General features: G+C 39.2%; 2 protein-coding genes across 2 annotated transcripts; one reads left to right on the top strand and one right to left on the bottom strand.

Moving 5' to 3' along the window:
- Positions 1–1,876: 1,876 nt before the first annotated feature.
- On the top strand, positions 1,877–9,701 carry arl6ip1 (ARL6 interacting reticulophagy regulator 1). Its single transcript, XM_042505648.2, has 6 exons — positions 1,877–2,039; positions 3,021–3,154; positions 4,106–4,225; positions 5,797–5,914; positions 6,412–6,496; positions 8,620–9,701. Exons 1-6 carry the CDS (start codon positions 2,004–2,006, stop codon positions 8,736–8,738), a joined length of 612 nt encoding a protein of 203 aa, XP_042361582.1. The 5' UTR covers positions 1,877–2,003; the 3' UTR covers positions 8,739–9,701.
- Positions 9,702–9,811: 110 nt separating this feature from the next.
- Positions 9,812–13,630, bottom strand: LOC121956205 (uncharacterized). The gene is made up of 4 exons (XM_042504340.2): positions 13,188–13,630; positions 12,928–13,098; positions 11,920–12,112; positions 9,812–11,223 (listed from the first exon to the last, which is right to left on the bottom strand). Exons 1-4 carry the CDS (start codon positions 13,335–13,337, stop codon positions 11,111–11,113), a joined length of 627 nt encoding a protein of 208 aa, XP_042360274.2. The 5' UTR covers positions 13,338–13,630; the 3' UTR covers positions 9,812–11,110.
- Between the last annotated feature and the right edge of the window lie 117 nt (positions 13,631–13,747).

Here is a 13,747-nt window from a genome sequence, read left to right as displayed (position 1 = left end):
AGTAGTACAGTAGTAAATTATGATCATCAACCTGAGTGCCTCAGAGTCCTCTGTGAGGCAGTTACTTTGTAATTGTTTAGTACCCCTCTCCTTTTTTTAATCTTATTCCAAGGCCCTGTCTTGCAGCAAAGCCTGTGTCAAATTTTAATTTTAATACTTCCAACATCAATATTCAGTTGATAATATGCTTATATAGTTTAAATACTTTGTTTTAAACTAAACTAAGTAACCATCATACAGCAAACCTGATAGTTATCCAATTTTTAAAAGCCTTTTAGTTCATGTTTAAGGAATCTGAGCCAAATATGCTGGGAAAACATGTTTCAGGAGCTCCAGAGCTGGTTTTTTTTTGCACCCTGTTGGTTTTCTCTTGTCTTGATGTTATAAAGCAAAAATATTTTTTCACCTTCCAATATAATTCAGGGGAAATTAAAAAGAAAATGTATTTTGTGTTTCCTGAGATGGTGTACATTTGTCAACATTGTTCTCTAAATCACACCCTAAAGATGTTTATACTTTTGATGATGTCCAGAATTTAAAAATAAATAAGTTATGAATGTAAAAACTCAGAGTGAATCTCGAGGTTAAAATTTGATCTTTATTGGTGGAGCATCAGCAGCCTCAGGCTTGTTTCTCAAGGTTCATCTTATGTTAATACTGCTCCTTTGTGGCAGAGGAGAGAACTGCAGTGCAACCTTAAAAATATAAAGGAAGGTTCAATGATGATATTTGTTTAGCATTTCAGACTGATCAGTAGTCCAGGTTTACTTATCAGAAAGGTTAGCAGTTAAGAAAATGCCTATTTAAACGTAACCAATTACATTTAAATTATAAACAAACAGGGTATGCCAAAAATTATCTGTTGATTCTATGCCTTCTTGAAAAATTAGGGCCCACATTTGTTAAAGAAATTTATGTAACACTCAGTTCTTGCTTGGTACCATTGTTTCATCATTAATCTACAGTATATGTTGTTTGTACTCCATGTAAACAAACAAAAAAAATGAATCTGAAATCAAACTGGATTTACCTTACAAAACAAGGTCTTGCATGATTTTTTTTGGCATTGTAGATTGCATGCAAACTAATTATTGAATTTCTTTGCAGATATGAATCAATTTACAGATGAAGTCAGAATGTCATTTTTTCTCTAGTCAAAAAAAACAACAACATGAAAGGAGCAGGGGATTCTGATGAAATTTAAGATTTTTGCCATTAACTGTTGCATAACCAGAATGTAGAAAATTAAGTGTTTGACATACATTTTTTTGACAAAAATTTCTAGGGGAGGACACCCACTGCTCAGCCTCTGTGTCAGTGTCAACCGAAATGATGAAACAAAATGTGGGCCCTTGCAATGGCAAGAGGGTTAGGTTCATCAGGACCAAAACCTACACACCACAGAACAGTTTATTTTCATCTGCAGCAGGTCTCATCAACAGGACCATAGAAGCTACACCTCACATTAACATATTTATCTATTTAATCTGTTACATTAACACACACTTCCTGGGCTATCATTCCTGTACCTTACATTCTTTGGAAAATGTTTTTGCACATTCTGCACAATAACTTCCACTTCTAAAAGCTGCATAGCTCTCTCATTTTTATTCAGATATATTGTACATAATTTATAGCATTTTTCAGATTTCTATCGTATTTTTTATCTCTTGATTTGATGCAATGCTTGCTTTTATTGTTGATTTCATTTGCTTTTAAATGTTTATGCTATGCATCAATACAATGCTCCAAAACAAGTTCCTTGTAGGCTTATAACCACATTCTTGCTCACATAACGAGTACAAAACTACATTTCCCAGAATGCCATTTGCTAATTTTGACGCAAATTTTCACATAAATACATCCTGCCAGAGTTCGACCGTTAGTGACGCCAAAGCCAGTACAGGAGGCGTGTGCTGCTGCTGCTGCTCTGCGGGGTCGTTTCCCTATTAAAATACAACGAAATTCACGATAGCAAACTAACCGACGGCGGTTCAGAAACGATGGCTGAAGGCGACAACAAAAGCGCAAATATGCTTGTGAGTATTTTGTTTGCCAGTGGATTTAAAGGTATTCTGTCTGCTGTGGGCGTGTTTGTAACAGTAACGTTAGTTAGCATTAACTGCCAATCTTGTGGCGTTCACGCAATTTTTTTCCCCCTTTTTCTATAGATGTGTGCCATTATCGTAAACTTTGCCCCACCAAGCAGCAAGCAGCCTAACTAGCGAGTTAGCTTTGATGGCTTATCTATTTGTCAGAGTGTCGCCGCGGCTAACGTCAGCTAGCCGACCAGCTAGCCAGTTAGCTTGCTAATAGTTTAATACGCCTTACCCAGTTAGCTTCAGAATAGAGGTTTCCCTTTGTAACCGTGCTAGCGGGTGCTAACTAAAACTTTAAAGCCCGAAATTGAGTTATGACATTTCCACTCGACGTATCTTGAGAAATGTGTGGTAGCGCTGTTCATTTCCCCTTTTTGCAGCATCGAGGTATATACTGCACAGTCATATCAGTGGTAGGAAATGCAGTTATCATTGCCTTGCTTATCGCTTAAGGCACCCACAACCTCGACTTGGGGTTTAGTTAAGTTTATATTCGTACATTCAATATAATCTATAAATATTAACAACTACAATTGATTTATCCCCACACAGGTGTAAGTATAGCAAAGCTAAACTTTTGACAAGGTTGAGAATTAAGTTAAATAAAGATTTTAATTCAAGCTTTGAATTGCAGATATATTTGCCACAAGGTAAACGCATATTAACCTACATTTACAGTTTTTTAAAGGGATTTGGGGTTATTGCATTTGTGGAGTAAAATGGGCCTTTAAAGAGTGAATATTGGAGAGGTTTTACATTCAAGCTCAAGTAGCTTGATCCAGGAGAAACTACTTTTCATGAATTTCTGCAGATAACTTCTGTTCACTCCAAAGTTTGCACATATTTCTTATTATCACGTTTCAAGATAAGACAAATTAGTTGTGGATGTTAGTTTTGTGATGTGAATATTTTTGTGTTGAGGCTCAGGAAACGGCTCAGCTGGAGGAGCAGCTGCAGGGCTGGGGTGAGGTGATCCTGGCCGGGGATCGTGTCCTGCGCTGGGAGAAGCCTTGGTTCCCAGGTGCCCTGATGGGCGCCACCACCGTGCTTTTCCTGTGAGTCCATTTCACTGTGAACTGCGTCACAGGGCCACACACAGCTGGGCACGTAGTTGGCATTGCACTCATTTCATTGCACTCAGCAGTGAGACATATCTGTAACCAGAGGTATCTACAATAACTTAGCTGCTCTGTTTCAGAATCTATTTCACAGGTGGATGAGTGTCCTGAAACCTGTGTTCAAAAGGTTATGCTAAGCTATCCCACATTTTTGAAAGACAAAGCCTGAAGAAGGAAATAATGTAGATTACACTGGATTGGACTGGTTAAACGAGCTGAAGTTGTAATGTTCTTTTGTTTGTCAGAGTAGTTTTTGAATAACATTGTAGATGAATAATCCAAACTAGAACACCAAGAGACTGTTTTCTGTTTGGCTACTGGGTGCGTTTTTTTTTTTGGCTAACACAGTGCACTGCATTCCTTTTTTTATGTTGCAAAATGCACACTCCCTCCCTCTCAATCTCTGCTTCCCAGTCAGTCTTTGTACATGGCCTTTTGCATTCTCTCTGCAGATTGGTTTTAACATTACGGCTACAGCATACATGTGCAAGAATTGCTGAATCACAACAAGCAGCTAGTTTGAAGCCATTTTAAGATGAGAAGAGGATGTTAGCAACAAACTTTATTACTGCATTAATGTTATCAAATGTATAAATTGTTGATCTAAGACTTAATATGTTCAAACAAAAGCTCTAGCCCATTTCTCTGGAACTTTAGTCTTAAATTTTGTCTGACAGGTGTGGCATATCAAGGTGATGATTAAACAGTATGATTGATGATAGCTGTAAAGGTGTGTCTTGGACTGGTGACAGTAAAAGACCACTGTAAAAAAAACTAAAAACAAAAGTTTATCATTTATATTTTTGTTCAGTGTCATTGCATTGAGAATAGATGGCATTAAACTGGTTCTTAACCATGCCTGACTACTTTGTCTTCCTCCTCCCTCAGGCTGATTTACTACCTGGACCCATCAGTGCTGACTGGGCTTTCCTGCGCTGTTATGCTGCTCTGCCTAGCAGACTACCTGGTGCCTACGCTCGCACCCAGGGTCTTTGGCTCCAATAAGTGGTAAGAGCACGACAAAAAAGTCACATTGGCAGGGGGAAACAATAAATTGGTTTTTACCTAGATTATAATTTCCTATATATTTATTTACAAGCTATCAAAACCGTATTTGGCATTCAAAGTCATTTTCCCTGTGTTTTATTCGAAGGCTTAGTGATAGTAGAGGCTTTTTCTGTAATACACTGTATATCAACATAGACATCTACACCTGATTGGACAAATGTCGGTTTTTTAAATGAAAAATCACTTTTAATGCCTTTTTGATGGATTTTTTTTTCAGTGTCAATGTTTTGTTTTTCAATGCAAAAAAATAGTGTCACTGCTCTGGCTCCATAGAAACTAAGGGCTTTGTTAGCTGTCTTGTCAATAGCCATGGCACAAGACAATAGAAGGGGTTTTAATTTGGAACCAAATCATCAGTGGGAGATTTTCTATGTTCTTGGGCTGATCTGAGCCAAAGAACCATTCAGTATCACTTAGGAGGAAAAGGGGATTTGTCTCTTTGTGACAGACTTCCTTTTGCCTTACCTAAGAAGACAGTCAAAATGTTGCCACCTGAAACCTGTCCTATAGGGTGTCCAGCCATGTCAAGGAGCTTTGACATTACACTGTGGTTTCCGAACAGCCCCTTCACTGTGCTGTGCGTATTTCATGCTGAGAACTAGACACCCAAGACAGGATAGAGTAACAGCCTGCAGCTGGCAAAGGGTGTTGGACGTCTGTCCTCCACTAGGCACTTTCAGCCTCTTAATATGTAACCCTGTATCAGCAGAGCATGACCTGGACCCTTATGCACTGCTGCACATTCCACAGGCAGACGCAGCAGACATGTCCAGTCATAGTAGTGAGAAAAATGGTTATGATTGGGGTTTTATTTGCTATGCTTTGAATTTGTTGGTCTCTGAGTAGGTTAAAAGTACTTGCCTGTTGTCAGTGTTAAGGTACGGTGGAAATTTACTTAGGGGATTGGTAGTACCAACTCACGTGCCAGTTTCTAAAAAGCAGCTTTATGTTTCTAGATATTGATCTGTCAAATCTGATCAAGATTGTTTTAGAACACGCTGTGTAGCTCAGGCTGCTGCTGAGCCTGCAGCTTTACAAGACAGCAGAGTCAGCCAGATAGGAGTGTGTCTGTGAGGGCCGCTTGAATCGAGCATTCGAATTCTGGTCACGGTCCACGTTTGGCTCCCTGACAACAAGGACGGAAATAGGGGGCGATGGCTAAGCAGAAAATGAAGGCCACTTTTCCCAGCTGCCCTCCTCTCCACCTCCAGTCAGGCCCTTCTGCTGTCCTTGCCAGGGTTGAATCTCTGCAGTGTTACAGCACTACAACACACAAGCACAGGGTGTTTTCTCTATCAGAGCTTTTAACAACTAAGGACAGCTGTCTCAATGTGACAAACCACACTGAACTTGTCTGCTACCTATTGATGACCACATTAAGAGCTGTTGTTGGTGATTATTTGTCCATCAAAACATCCTTCAGACCTTTGTACAGATAACTCTTCTGCTAGGATATAGTTAGTGCTGTGTTTTTAATCACATCCTTGTCCTGAACCTCTCCTTTTTCACAGGACCACTGAGCAGCAGCAGCGTTTCCATGAAATCTGCGGTAACCTGGTGAAGACTCAGCGTCGTGTTGTGGGCTGGTGGAAGCGTCTCTGCGCCCTCAAGGAGGAGAAGCCCAAAATGGTAAAAACAATATAAAAGTTTTTTAAAGGCTGAATCTGTCACTAAAAGCCATTACATACTGTAGACGTCAGCCTGAGAGCTGTCTGCAGTCTTGCACTGACTGCAGTAAATGGAGCCTTCCTATGTATTTGTTACAATGGGGATCTTTTTCTGTGCTCCAGATAAAAATATCCTCAGCTGATTTGGCTTTGCTGCTCCACTTAGCCGGCCTCAAACTGGGTTACAGGCTGTGATAAACGGGTTTTTTACAGCATGCTATTACGCTGTTAGACACACTGTTAAATCACATTCTTTGATTCAGTGACTGCTTTGTTGGTTACTCTAAAATGACAGCATATGTTCTTCTGATAACAATAAAAAAATATTTAATGTTGCAGGGGAATGAGTCTTTTAAAATCATTAAATAATGCCCCGTGTGCAGTCAGGATGCAGTTTGTGTGTTTGAGTAGCTGAACCACTGTGGGTTGACTGTAATGTGACCTCCCTGCTCTCCACAGTACTTTGCCTCAGTGATCAGCAGCTTGCTGGCAGTGGCCTGGATCGGACAGCAGGTGCACAACCTGTTCCTCACCTACCTGATTGGTGAGTATATTACAACATGCAGTCATTGTACTGTTTGAAAAACACCCTTTTTAATCCTCCTTTGCTGGTCCTCTAATCTTCTGGATTAGCATTGTTATGAGAATTTGGGGGTGAAATGACAATGTCTACATTGTCTACGGCATTGGATGAGGTGAACATTTGAGGTCTAAATCAGTTCCAACATATCTAGTGAACATTTGAAAAGTACACAGGGTTATGGGATTATGTTAATTTCACAAAAATGTCAATAAAAAATTGCATAGTTTTTCTGTTTGAAGTCAACATATTACAGAGCAGCATGAGAAATGAAATCCATTGATCTAAGGAGAAGCTTGTCCTCATGACCAGGTTTCCTGGTACTGTGACTCAGAATTGCAGCAGTAATGCAGACTGTTACAGTCATGGTGATATTAAATTAGTGCTGTCATTTTGTTATTGATTTACAATGAAACATTTTTACTGCTAACTAAAATCTAAATGGGAGTACAGTGCAGTGAAAGTAGAAATCATCTCTTGTGACAACTCCTGTCAGCTTTACAGCTGCACAGCGGTGCCTCAGGGAAAGTGACAGTCGGTGAATCAGCAGGTCTGCTGTCTGTGTGGGAGCCTACCATCAGTTACATAAGCTGAGACATGTCAGGCATTCATCTTAAGGTTACAGCATGGACTAGAAATGACTTCAGGGGGTGCATGACTCTCAAATGACAAAGAATTCTTTATTTTAATCTCGGATGACGTTCACATAGTTGACACGCTGTTTTCATGTTGCTAGGTCTTAATCACACAATCAATACTTTCTGTATGAATGATCATATTCACTTTATGGTGCCCTCAGAAGGTGAAGTGAACCACTCACCATTTAGTTAACTGGACAGCTGCCCGGTTGACTCTTTCCATGTCTTTGGTTCCTCAGTGGTGTTGGAATGTAGAAAACATCCATTTGATAAGAAATCAGGGAGTTTTGTCAATGGTTTGGCAACTGTTTGTTTTAGTTGCCTAGCAGTGGTGTTTTGAACGCCAAGCGCAATATGTGCTGAGCTCCTTCTTGTCAAAAACCAAGAAAACTAGTTTCCTTGTCAAAAATAAAAACTAGCAAGTTTCTCTTAAATGCAGCAATATAGGTGTCCCACGGGTCCTATCATCTCTGCAGCCACTGAAAATAAGTATTTGTTGTAATGTTTGAGACACTGCATATTTAAAACCAGATTGTCAAATGTTAATTTAAATAGTTGAACAAATGAGTTTGGGGAAAAGACCAAGCTGATAAATAATGCTCTATTTTGCAGCTTTTCATACACTACTCAAATAATAGTAAGCCATTTCCTTATATAAACTTTGGACGATATCCAGAGCGTGCAGGAGGCACGACATGATGCTGATTACATTGCCAAACCACAGCCCGCTTTAATTTGGGCATAAACACCAGTCTCGCCATTCCTTTTAGTCTGTCTGACGATTTCGGATTTTGCCCGTATCAACAGAAAACCTCATGGTAGAAACATCAACACTCCCTACTCACTCATCGTGAATTCTCTCAACAATTACCTGCTCTGTTATTACAGGTTAGCAGGATTAAGTCTGTTTTTATGTTTGACTTCACTAAATCAAGACTGGTGCGTTCTAAAATCCAGCTCCTCTGAGTAATGTGTAGATCATTGTAGTTTGCAGTGCATGCATGAATGGGGCTTTAAAGTTCTGAACTACATCAGTATGATTTGTGTATGATAATCGTATGACCACTGTGTCATTTCACATTACCTGCTTTCAGATCCTGTATGTTTAACTGTTTTACTGTTTTTTGTTTTTTTTTTAAATTGTTGCAAAAAATTGTCATAAAAACATAACCAAAAGTTAATATGTCTAGATAAAAAGTTCATGCTGGGACTAGCTGCATGGTGTGTTAAAGATTTTATGTTTACAATGTATCAAACTAGCCCTGTTAATACAATAACATGGACCTAATTGAGTGTACTCTTAAGGTCTTTGGTCTTAAATGCATATATATATATATATACATGCTAACCATGTGGTTAGCAGACATGATTAAAAGATTAACTTGTGGCTCTCCTAAGCTGTTGACACTTACATGCTTTTTTTTTTGTTGTTGTTGTTTTTCTGTGCAGTGAGCTTCCTGCTGCTGCTGCCTGGCTTGAACCAGCACGGTGTTATCACCAAGTATGCATCCATGGCCAAGAGGGAGATTAACAAACTGCTGAAACAGAAGGAGAAGAAGAATGAGTAGACGCAAGTGTGGAGGGGAATCACTGAAAGATGATCCGCGACCCAAAGTGGAAGGTGGAAGGAAGTTGTTTGAAGAAAAGACGGAGGGGAGCACAGAAGTTTTAAAAAAGAGCCTCCTGCTTCCGCAGTCTCTGCCCCAGAGCAAGACACACTTTTTTTATTTTCACACATTTGATAAGTTTCATTTCTCGCGCCCACATTTTGACATTTGAACCTCATCACCCACTTATGTTTTTTTATTTCCTTTGAATTTATCTGCCATGCATGCGGCCACCACATGAAGGTTAACTAAAATATTGTTACAAGTTCATACACAGCACTGAAATGCTCAGTCACACACAGGCACACACTCCCCCTGCAATGTACACAAAGCTGAAATCTTCCTTCTGTTTCTTAGTTTAAGTGTGCTTCACTTTAAGATGTCAGTAATGCTTTTAAGCCATTCCCTCTACATAGACAAAGTGACTACTGAGCAGTTTTTGTAGCATTACTGCATCATTTTAATCTCTCAGATTCCTCACAGTATTTTCTTTTTCAGGACAGCTTTTGTCACAAAAGGACAGGTCATGTAAATTTTTACCTTTTTTTTTTTTTTTTTTTTTGCTTATTCTGCTGTGGTTGTGTTTAAAATAACGCTGAAACAAAACTGGATTTAAAGCAGAGCTCTTCAGGAGTGCAACTGTTTGTAGATACAAGCCTACTGCTGTACCGCTGCTAGCTGGACTCTGGTCTATTAGCTCTTCTATAAAACCCCACAGTGTGTTTCTGGTGTGGGGTCTCTGTGTAAATAGGCCTATCCCTTACTCTGTGTCTGTCAGTCCTCTGTTTCTGTACTCGTTATTTATCCGTGTTCTTTCCTCCTTGATCTCATTGTTCCTGGTTTGATTACTGTCTTTAAACTCATTTCATTTTTTGTCTTTATTGGAGTTCTTTACGAAGTGAATAAAGTTTGGTTTAAATGAAATTTCACTGGCCTCTTGTGGGTTGTTCCTGTAGTTTGAATCGGATGACTGCTGTTGTACTAGCAGCTGTATTTTCACAGCATTATAGCATTCATTTGATAAGGACAGTCAGGTTTTTGGAATTTAAAAATAATAATAATCCTCTGAAGAGGATAAGTGAATTTCATGCTTATCTGCCTGTTAGATCTGATGTGTTTTGTGTGGAAATCTTGGCCTGCCCATTTCAACTGGAAATAGCAAACTTGTACAAATTCTGCCTGATGAATGTTTTACCTGCGTGTGTTCACAGCAGTCAGAATGAAAGCCAAAGGTGGTGTGGCTGCTTAAAGAGGGTTCAGCAATGATAGAGACTCAATAGTTAACTAAAAATAAATCATTTATTTTTTTTATCTTTTATGGCCCCAAATTGTAGTTTCAGTAGTTTAACCACACAAAAAATGTAATAAATGTAGCAAAATAATTAACTATTTAAGTTTTACTACAAGCTGCTGCAAAATGTTGCAATACTACTAAATTACATGTAGTTTACAACTCCCCAAGACTGAACAGAAAATGGAAGAAACTTATGAATTTCAGGTTATGAACAGTATAATCCAAGTTTAATTTATCCAGTAGTCTGCTCTGTACTTCCCAAACCCATGCCTTTTCACCAGAACTTTTACAATATGAAACACTTCTGCCTACCAGTAATGTGCCTGAGCACACGTGCATATGAGTGCTTCTTAAGCCGGGTTAAATAACCGGTTAAATAAGACTATACTGTATGAGTACTGTGAAAGTTTGCAAACAGCTGATATAGGTTTTCTGTTTTTGAAGTCCCCATTTGTTCATCCTTAAAGAATATTTTCCTTTTTTGATTCACCATAGAGGCATGGGAAAACATCACAAATTCAATGTAACACGCCGTTGACAAATAGTCACTTTGCGTGCGAAGTATTCCTTTAAAAAGTCTTTGTAACTTGTGCATATTTTGCATGACAAACTCAGCATTGTTTCCCTCCAGGGCTGTTCTCACTTTCCACAAGAAGTTCTTTGAGAAAGATATCTGGTGACATGCCAGACTAAATATCCAGTGTGATCTGCTGCAAGTCTGACGCACACCCTGCAGTAAAAAATTACTTTACATTATCGAGTTATCATGGATATTCATTGATTTGTACTGCAAAGGAGAAATCAGCTTTACTATTGAAGTCAGATATTTAAGGACTTCTGCTAATGAGCCACTTTGCAGCGACACATGAGAAGGTATTTCCCCACCTTTACCTTCATTACAGTGTTCATCCTTTTACTGAAACATCAAATCAGACAGGAGTCATGGAAGTGCCAGGATCATATATTTATGGAGGGGTGTTGTGCAGTCATTTCCTGTCAGGCGGTGCAGTATACATCCCTCAGTAATCGCTGTAATGTGTCAGTAGAGTCTGAGTGCACAGCAGTCTGTCTCCCAGCGCCTGGCTGCCCGCAGCAGCTCGTCTCTGGACCGCCTGATGGGTCTCCCTGGACCTTCTGTCTGCTTCTGTTCACCTGCAGAAAATTTGTTTAGTTGTGATTGTTTTTAAAATGCAACTTTATACAATCAATCAGAGGCATTAGGTCCAAACAACGCTCTGTCTGCTAGGCTTGGGCGGTATCTATTTTTTCATACCCTCCTGACATTTCACCAGAGTATGACAGTATTTCTTTGAAAAAAAAAGTGTAAAAGCTGAGCTACTCTGTTACTTTTATTTGCCTTTTATCTCTTATTTAGTTTATCCTATGTATTTATTTATTTATTTAGTTAGTTATTCAGTATCAATATTATATTTATTTATATTTATCTATAGGTTTTATCCTTCCTCTGATGTTTCCTCACGATAGCCTTTCTTTAGTTTTTGTTTTAATGAGTACTCTTTTTTTAGTGCTCTAATTAATTAGAAAGTCTAGCTTTATTACCCCCATGACTGTGCATTTGTGTGTGTGTGTGTGTGTGTGTGTGTGTGTGTGTGTGTGTGTGTTCAGGTTTTATTGTATGAAGCACTTTGTGTTACAGTTTTGCTTGTATGAAAAGTGCTCTGCAAATAAAGTCTGATTGATTGACCATGTAACCAGAAAAAAATAGTCCCACTCAAATAAATGACTAAACCTCTGATAACTCCTGTGCAGCCAAGGCAGACACAAGCTAGTTTTAAGAACAACTGAATTTGCATTTTGATGTATGAAGTTATGCAGAATTCACACTACCCGTCAGTATGTTGTGCTGGTGCCACTGCGTTGGCCTCCCACCGGCCAGCTTTGGCGAGCCGTCAGTTACTTGGAGTTTGTGCTCTGTTTTGTAGGTGGTCCAGTACTCAGATGGATCCTGTGGGTTGGTGATCTCTCTGACGTCCTGGCCACTGCGATACCGAGTCCAGTTTTCCAGCTTTGGGTTGGCCCTCTGGAGCAAGACAGACACAGGAGGGTGTGAGGGACAAAGGCGTAAAAAGTATTTTGTTCTTTAAAAAAAACAAAAACAACAAAAAAATGTTTTTATTTATCAAATTAAGTGACTGATAAATTAATTCATAAAGGTCCACAGAAACACAGAGGCCCCCAGAGTGTTGATATATAAATAAATAAAGAGAAAGCTACATATCAATAATCTCTGACCACTACATTCTATCAATGGAGAGACAGATAAGGGCCATCAAGGCGGATCTATTTTTAATCATAAATAAAGTCTCACCCTAATTAAAGGTGCCCTGTGGAGTCCACAGCGGACTCACCAAAACTCTCTGTGCTTCTCCCTGATGTCCGATGTGATTAATACTTTCCCTTCCTCATAAAACCCTTGCCAAGCTGATTTTTCCCAAAAAATTAATACCTACATTGTTTATATCCAAGTTAACTTGCTAGCAGTTTTACTTCTGCATTTTCTGGCACATTGCTGCACAGTTTGTTTGCAGCTTGAAGCATTAGAGCCAATATTCAACACTAACTTATTATTTTTTTAAAAGGTTATCTTTAAAAGATAGGCACCTACAACAACGTGTGACAGACAAAAAACAACAGACAGATTTTTTCTTAAATCCACAAAATCTGAATTAATCAGATTATAGAATCTGTGAGAAAATCATAGTAGTTATATTATCAAATAAAAAGGAGCCAATAAAACTTAAAAAAACACAAAATATGCCCAAAACCATAAAAAAACAAACCATAAAACCTATGCCCGAAGTGATTATATTCCTGATGTGATGGCTGCAACCTTACAGGAGCGGTGTGCATGGGCCTGTGCACGTCTCGAGTGTGTGACTGCAGCGGGCACTGCAGAGGTGAGGTGTCGTTGCTGAGATCTAGCTGACTCTGATGCTGCGAGGGGAAGCTGGGATCTCTCAGATAGAAGATAAGAGGACGTCCGTCAGCTGACCGTCCAGAATAATTCTGACCAAGAAACAGACAGAATGATGATGAGATCACCGCAGACTGATCTGAAAGTGTATTCATTTGTCATTATTCATAAGTGTGCTGACCTGTTTGTGGGTGGTGGTGTAGCAGGGTGCCATGTCACCTAAGTTTAAGGTGCTCTCATGCAGATGCCTCAGTCTGGACTTCTTTGCTTTATTGTGACACCGACAACAATTGTGGGTCAAGCTCTGGTCACCATCTCTCAGAGTGTTCATGCTGACACCTCGGCCAAGGCCTCTGACAGCTTCTTTGCTTGTCTGGAGAAGATGAACCAGAAAATACAGAAAAATGGCTCACAGTTCCTGCCTCGCCATGTAGCTTCAGTTCATTCACTGACATACACCTGATTTTGTTATCTATCCGTGATTTTTATTATCTCAAGCTAGCATCAATCTGAAATTAACCACAACGTCGTATTTCATACTAATGTCTTTGACCTCGCCATAGTCTGCAAATATGTTGCAGCATTACTGCTGTGATAAATATAGTTTATAATATAAGCTTCACGGATAAAAATCAATAGAAATCACAGAGATCAGTGGCTGTCCTCAAGTGAAATAGAAAAAAATAAAATAAAAAGACAAATCAGCGATGATACCTTCATTGTCCTCTGTGTTGTTACTTA

This window comes from Plectropomus leopardus, chromosome 18 (assembly GCF_026936395.1).
Source record: "Plectropomus leopardus strain MGB_pleo_1.0 chromosome 18, ASM2693639v1, whole genome shotgun sequence".
NCBI lineage: Eukaryota > Metazoa > Chordata > Actinopteri > Perciformes > Serranidae > Plectropomus > Plectropomus leopardus.
This window is presented reverse-complemented; position numbering and strand designations above follow the sequence as displayed.

Bases quoted from the DNA above. Each gene is read 5' to 3' on its own strand.
- arl6ip1 (XM_042505648.2), top strand. From the start codon at position 2,004: ATGGCTGAAGGCGACAACAAAAGCGCAAATATGCTT. The intron at 2,040-3,020 runs GTGAGTATTTTG...TTTTGTGTTGAG, and splicing joins ACAAAAGCGCAAATATGCTT to GCTCAGGAAACGGCTCAGCT. The intron at 4,226-5,796 runs GTAAGAGCACGA...CCTTTTTCACAG, and splicing joins GTCTTTGGCTCCAATAAGTG to GACCACTGAGCAGCAGCAGC.
- LOC121956205 (XM_042504340.2), bottom strand. From the start codon at position 13,337: ATGAACACTCTGAGAGATGGTGACCAGAGCTTGACCCACAATTGTTGT. The intron at 13,099-13,187 runs GTCAGCACACTT...TTTCTTGGTCAG, and splicing joins ACACCACCACCCACAAACAG to AATTATTCTGGACGGTCAGC. The intron at 12,113-12,927 runs GTAAGGTTGCAG...GTCTTGCTCCAG, and splicing joins GGCCCATGCACACCGCTCCT to AGGGCCAACCCAAAGCTGGA.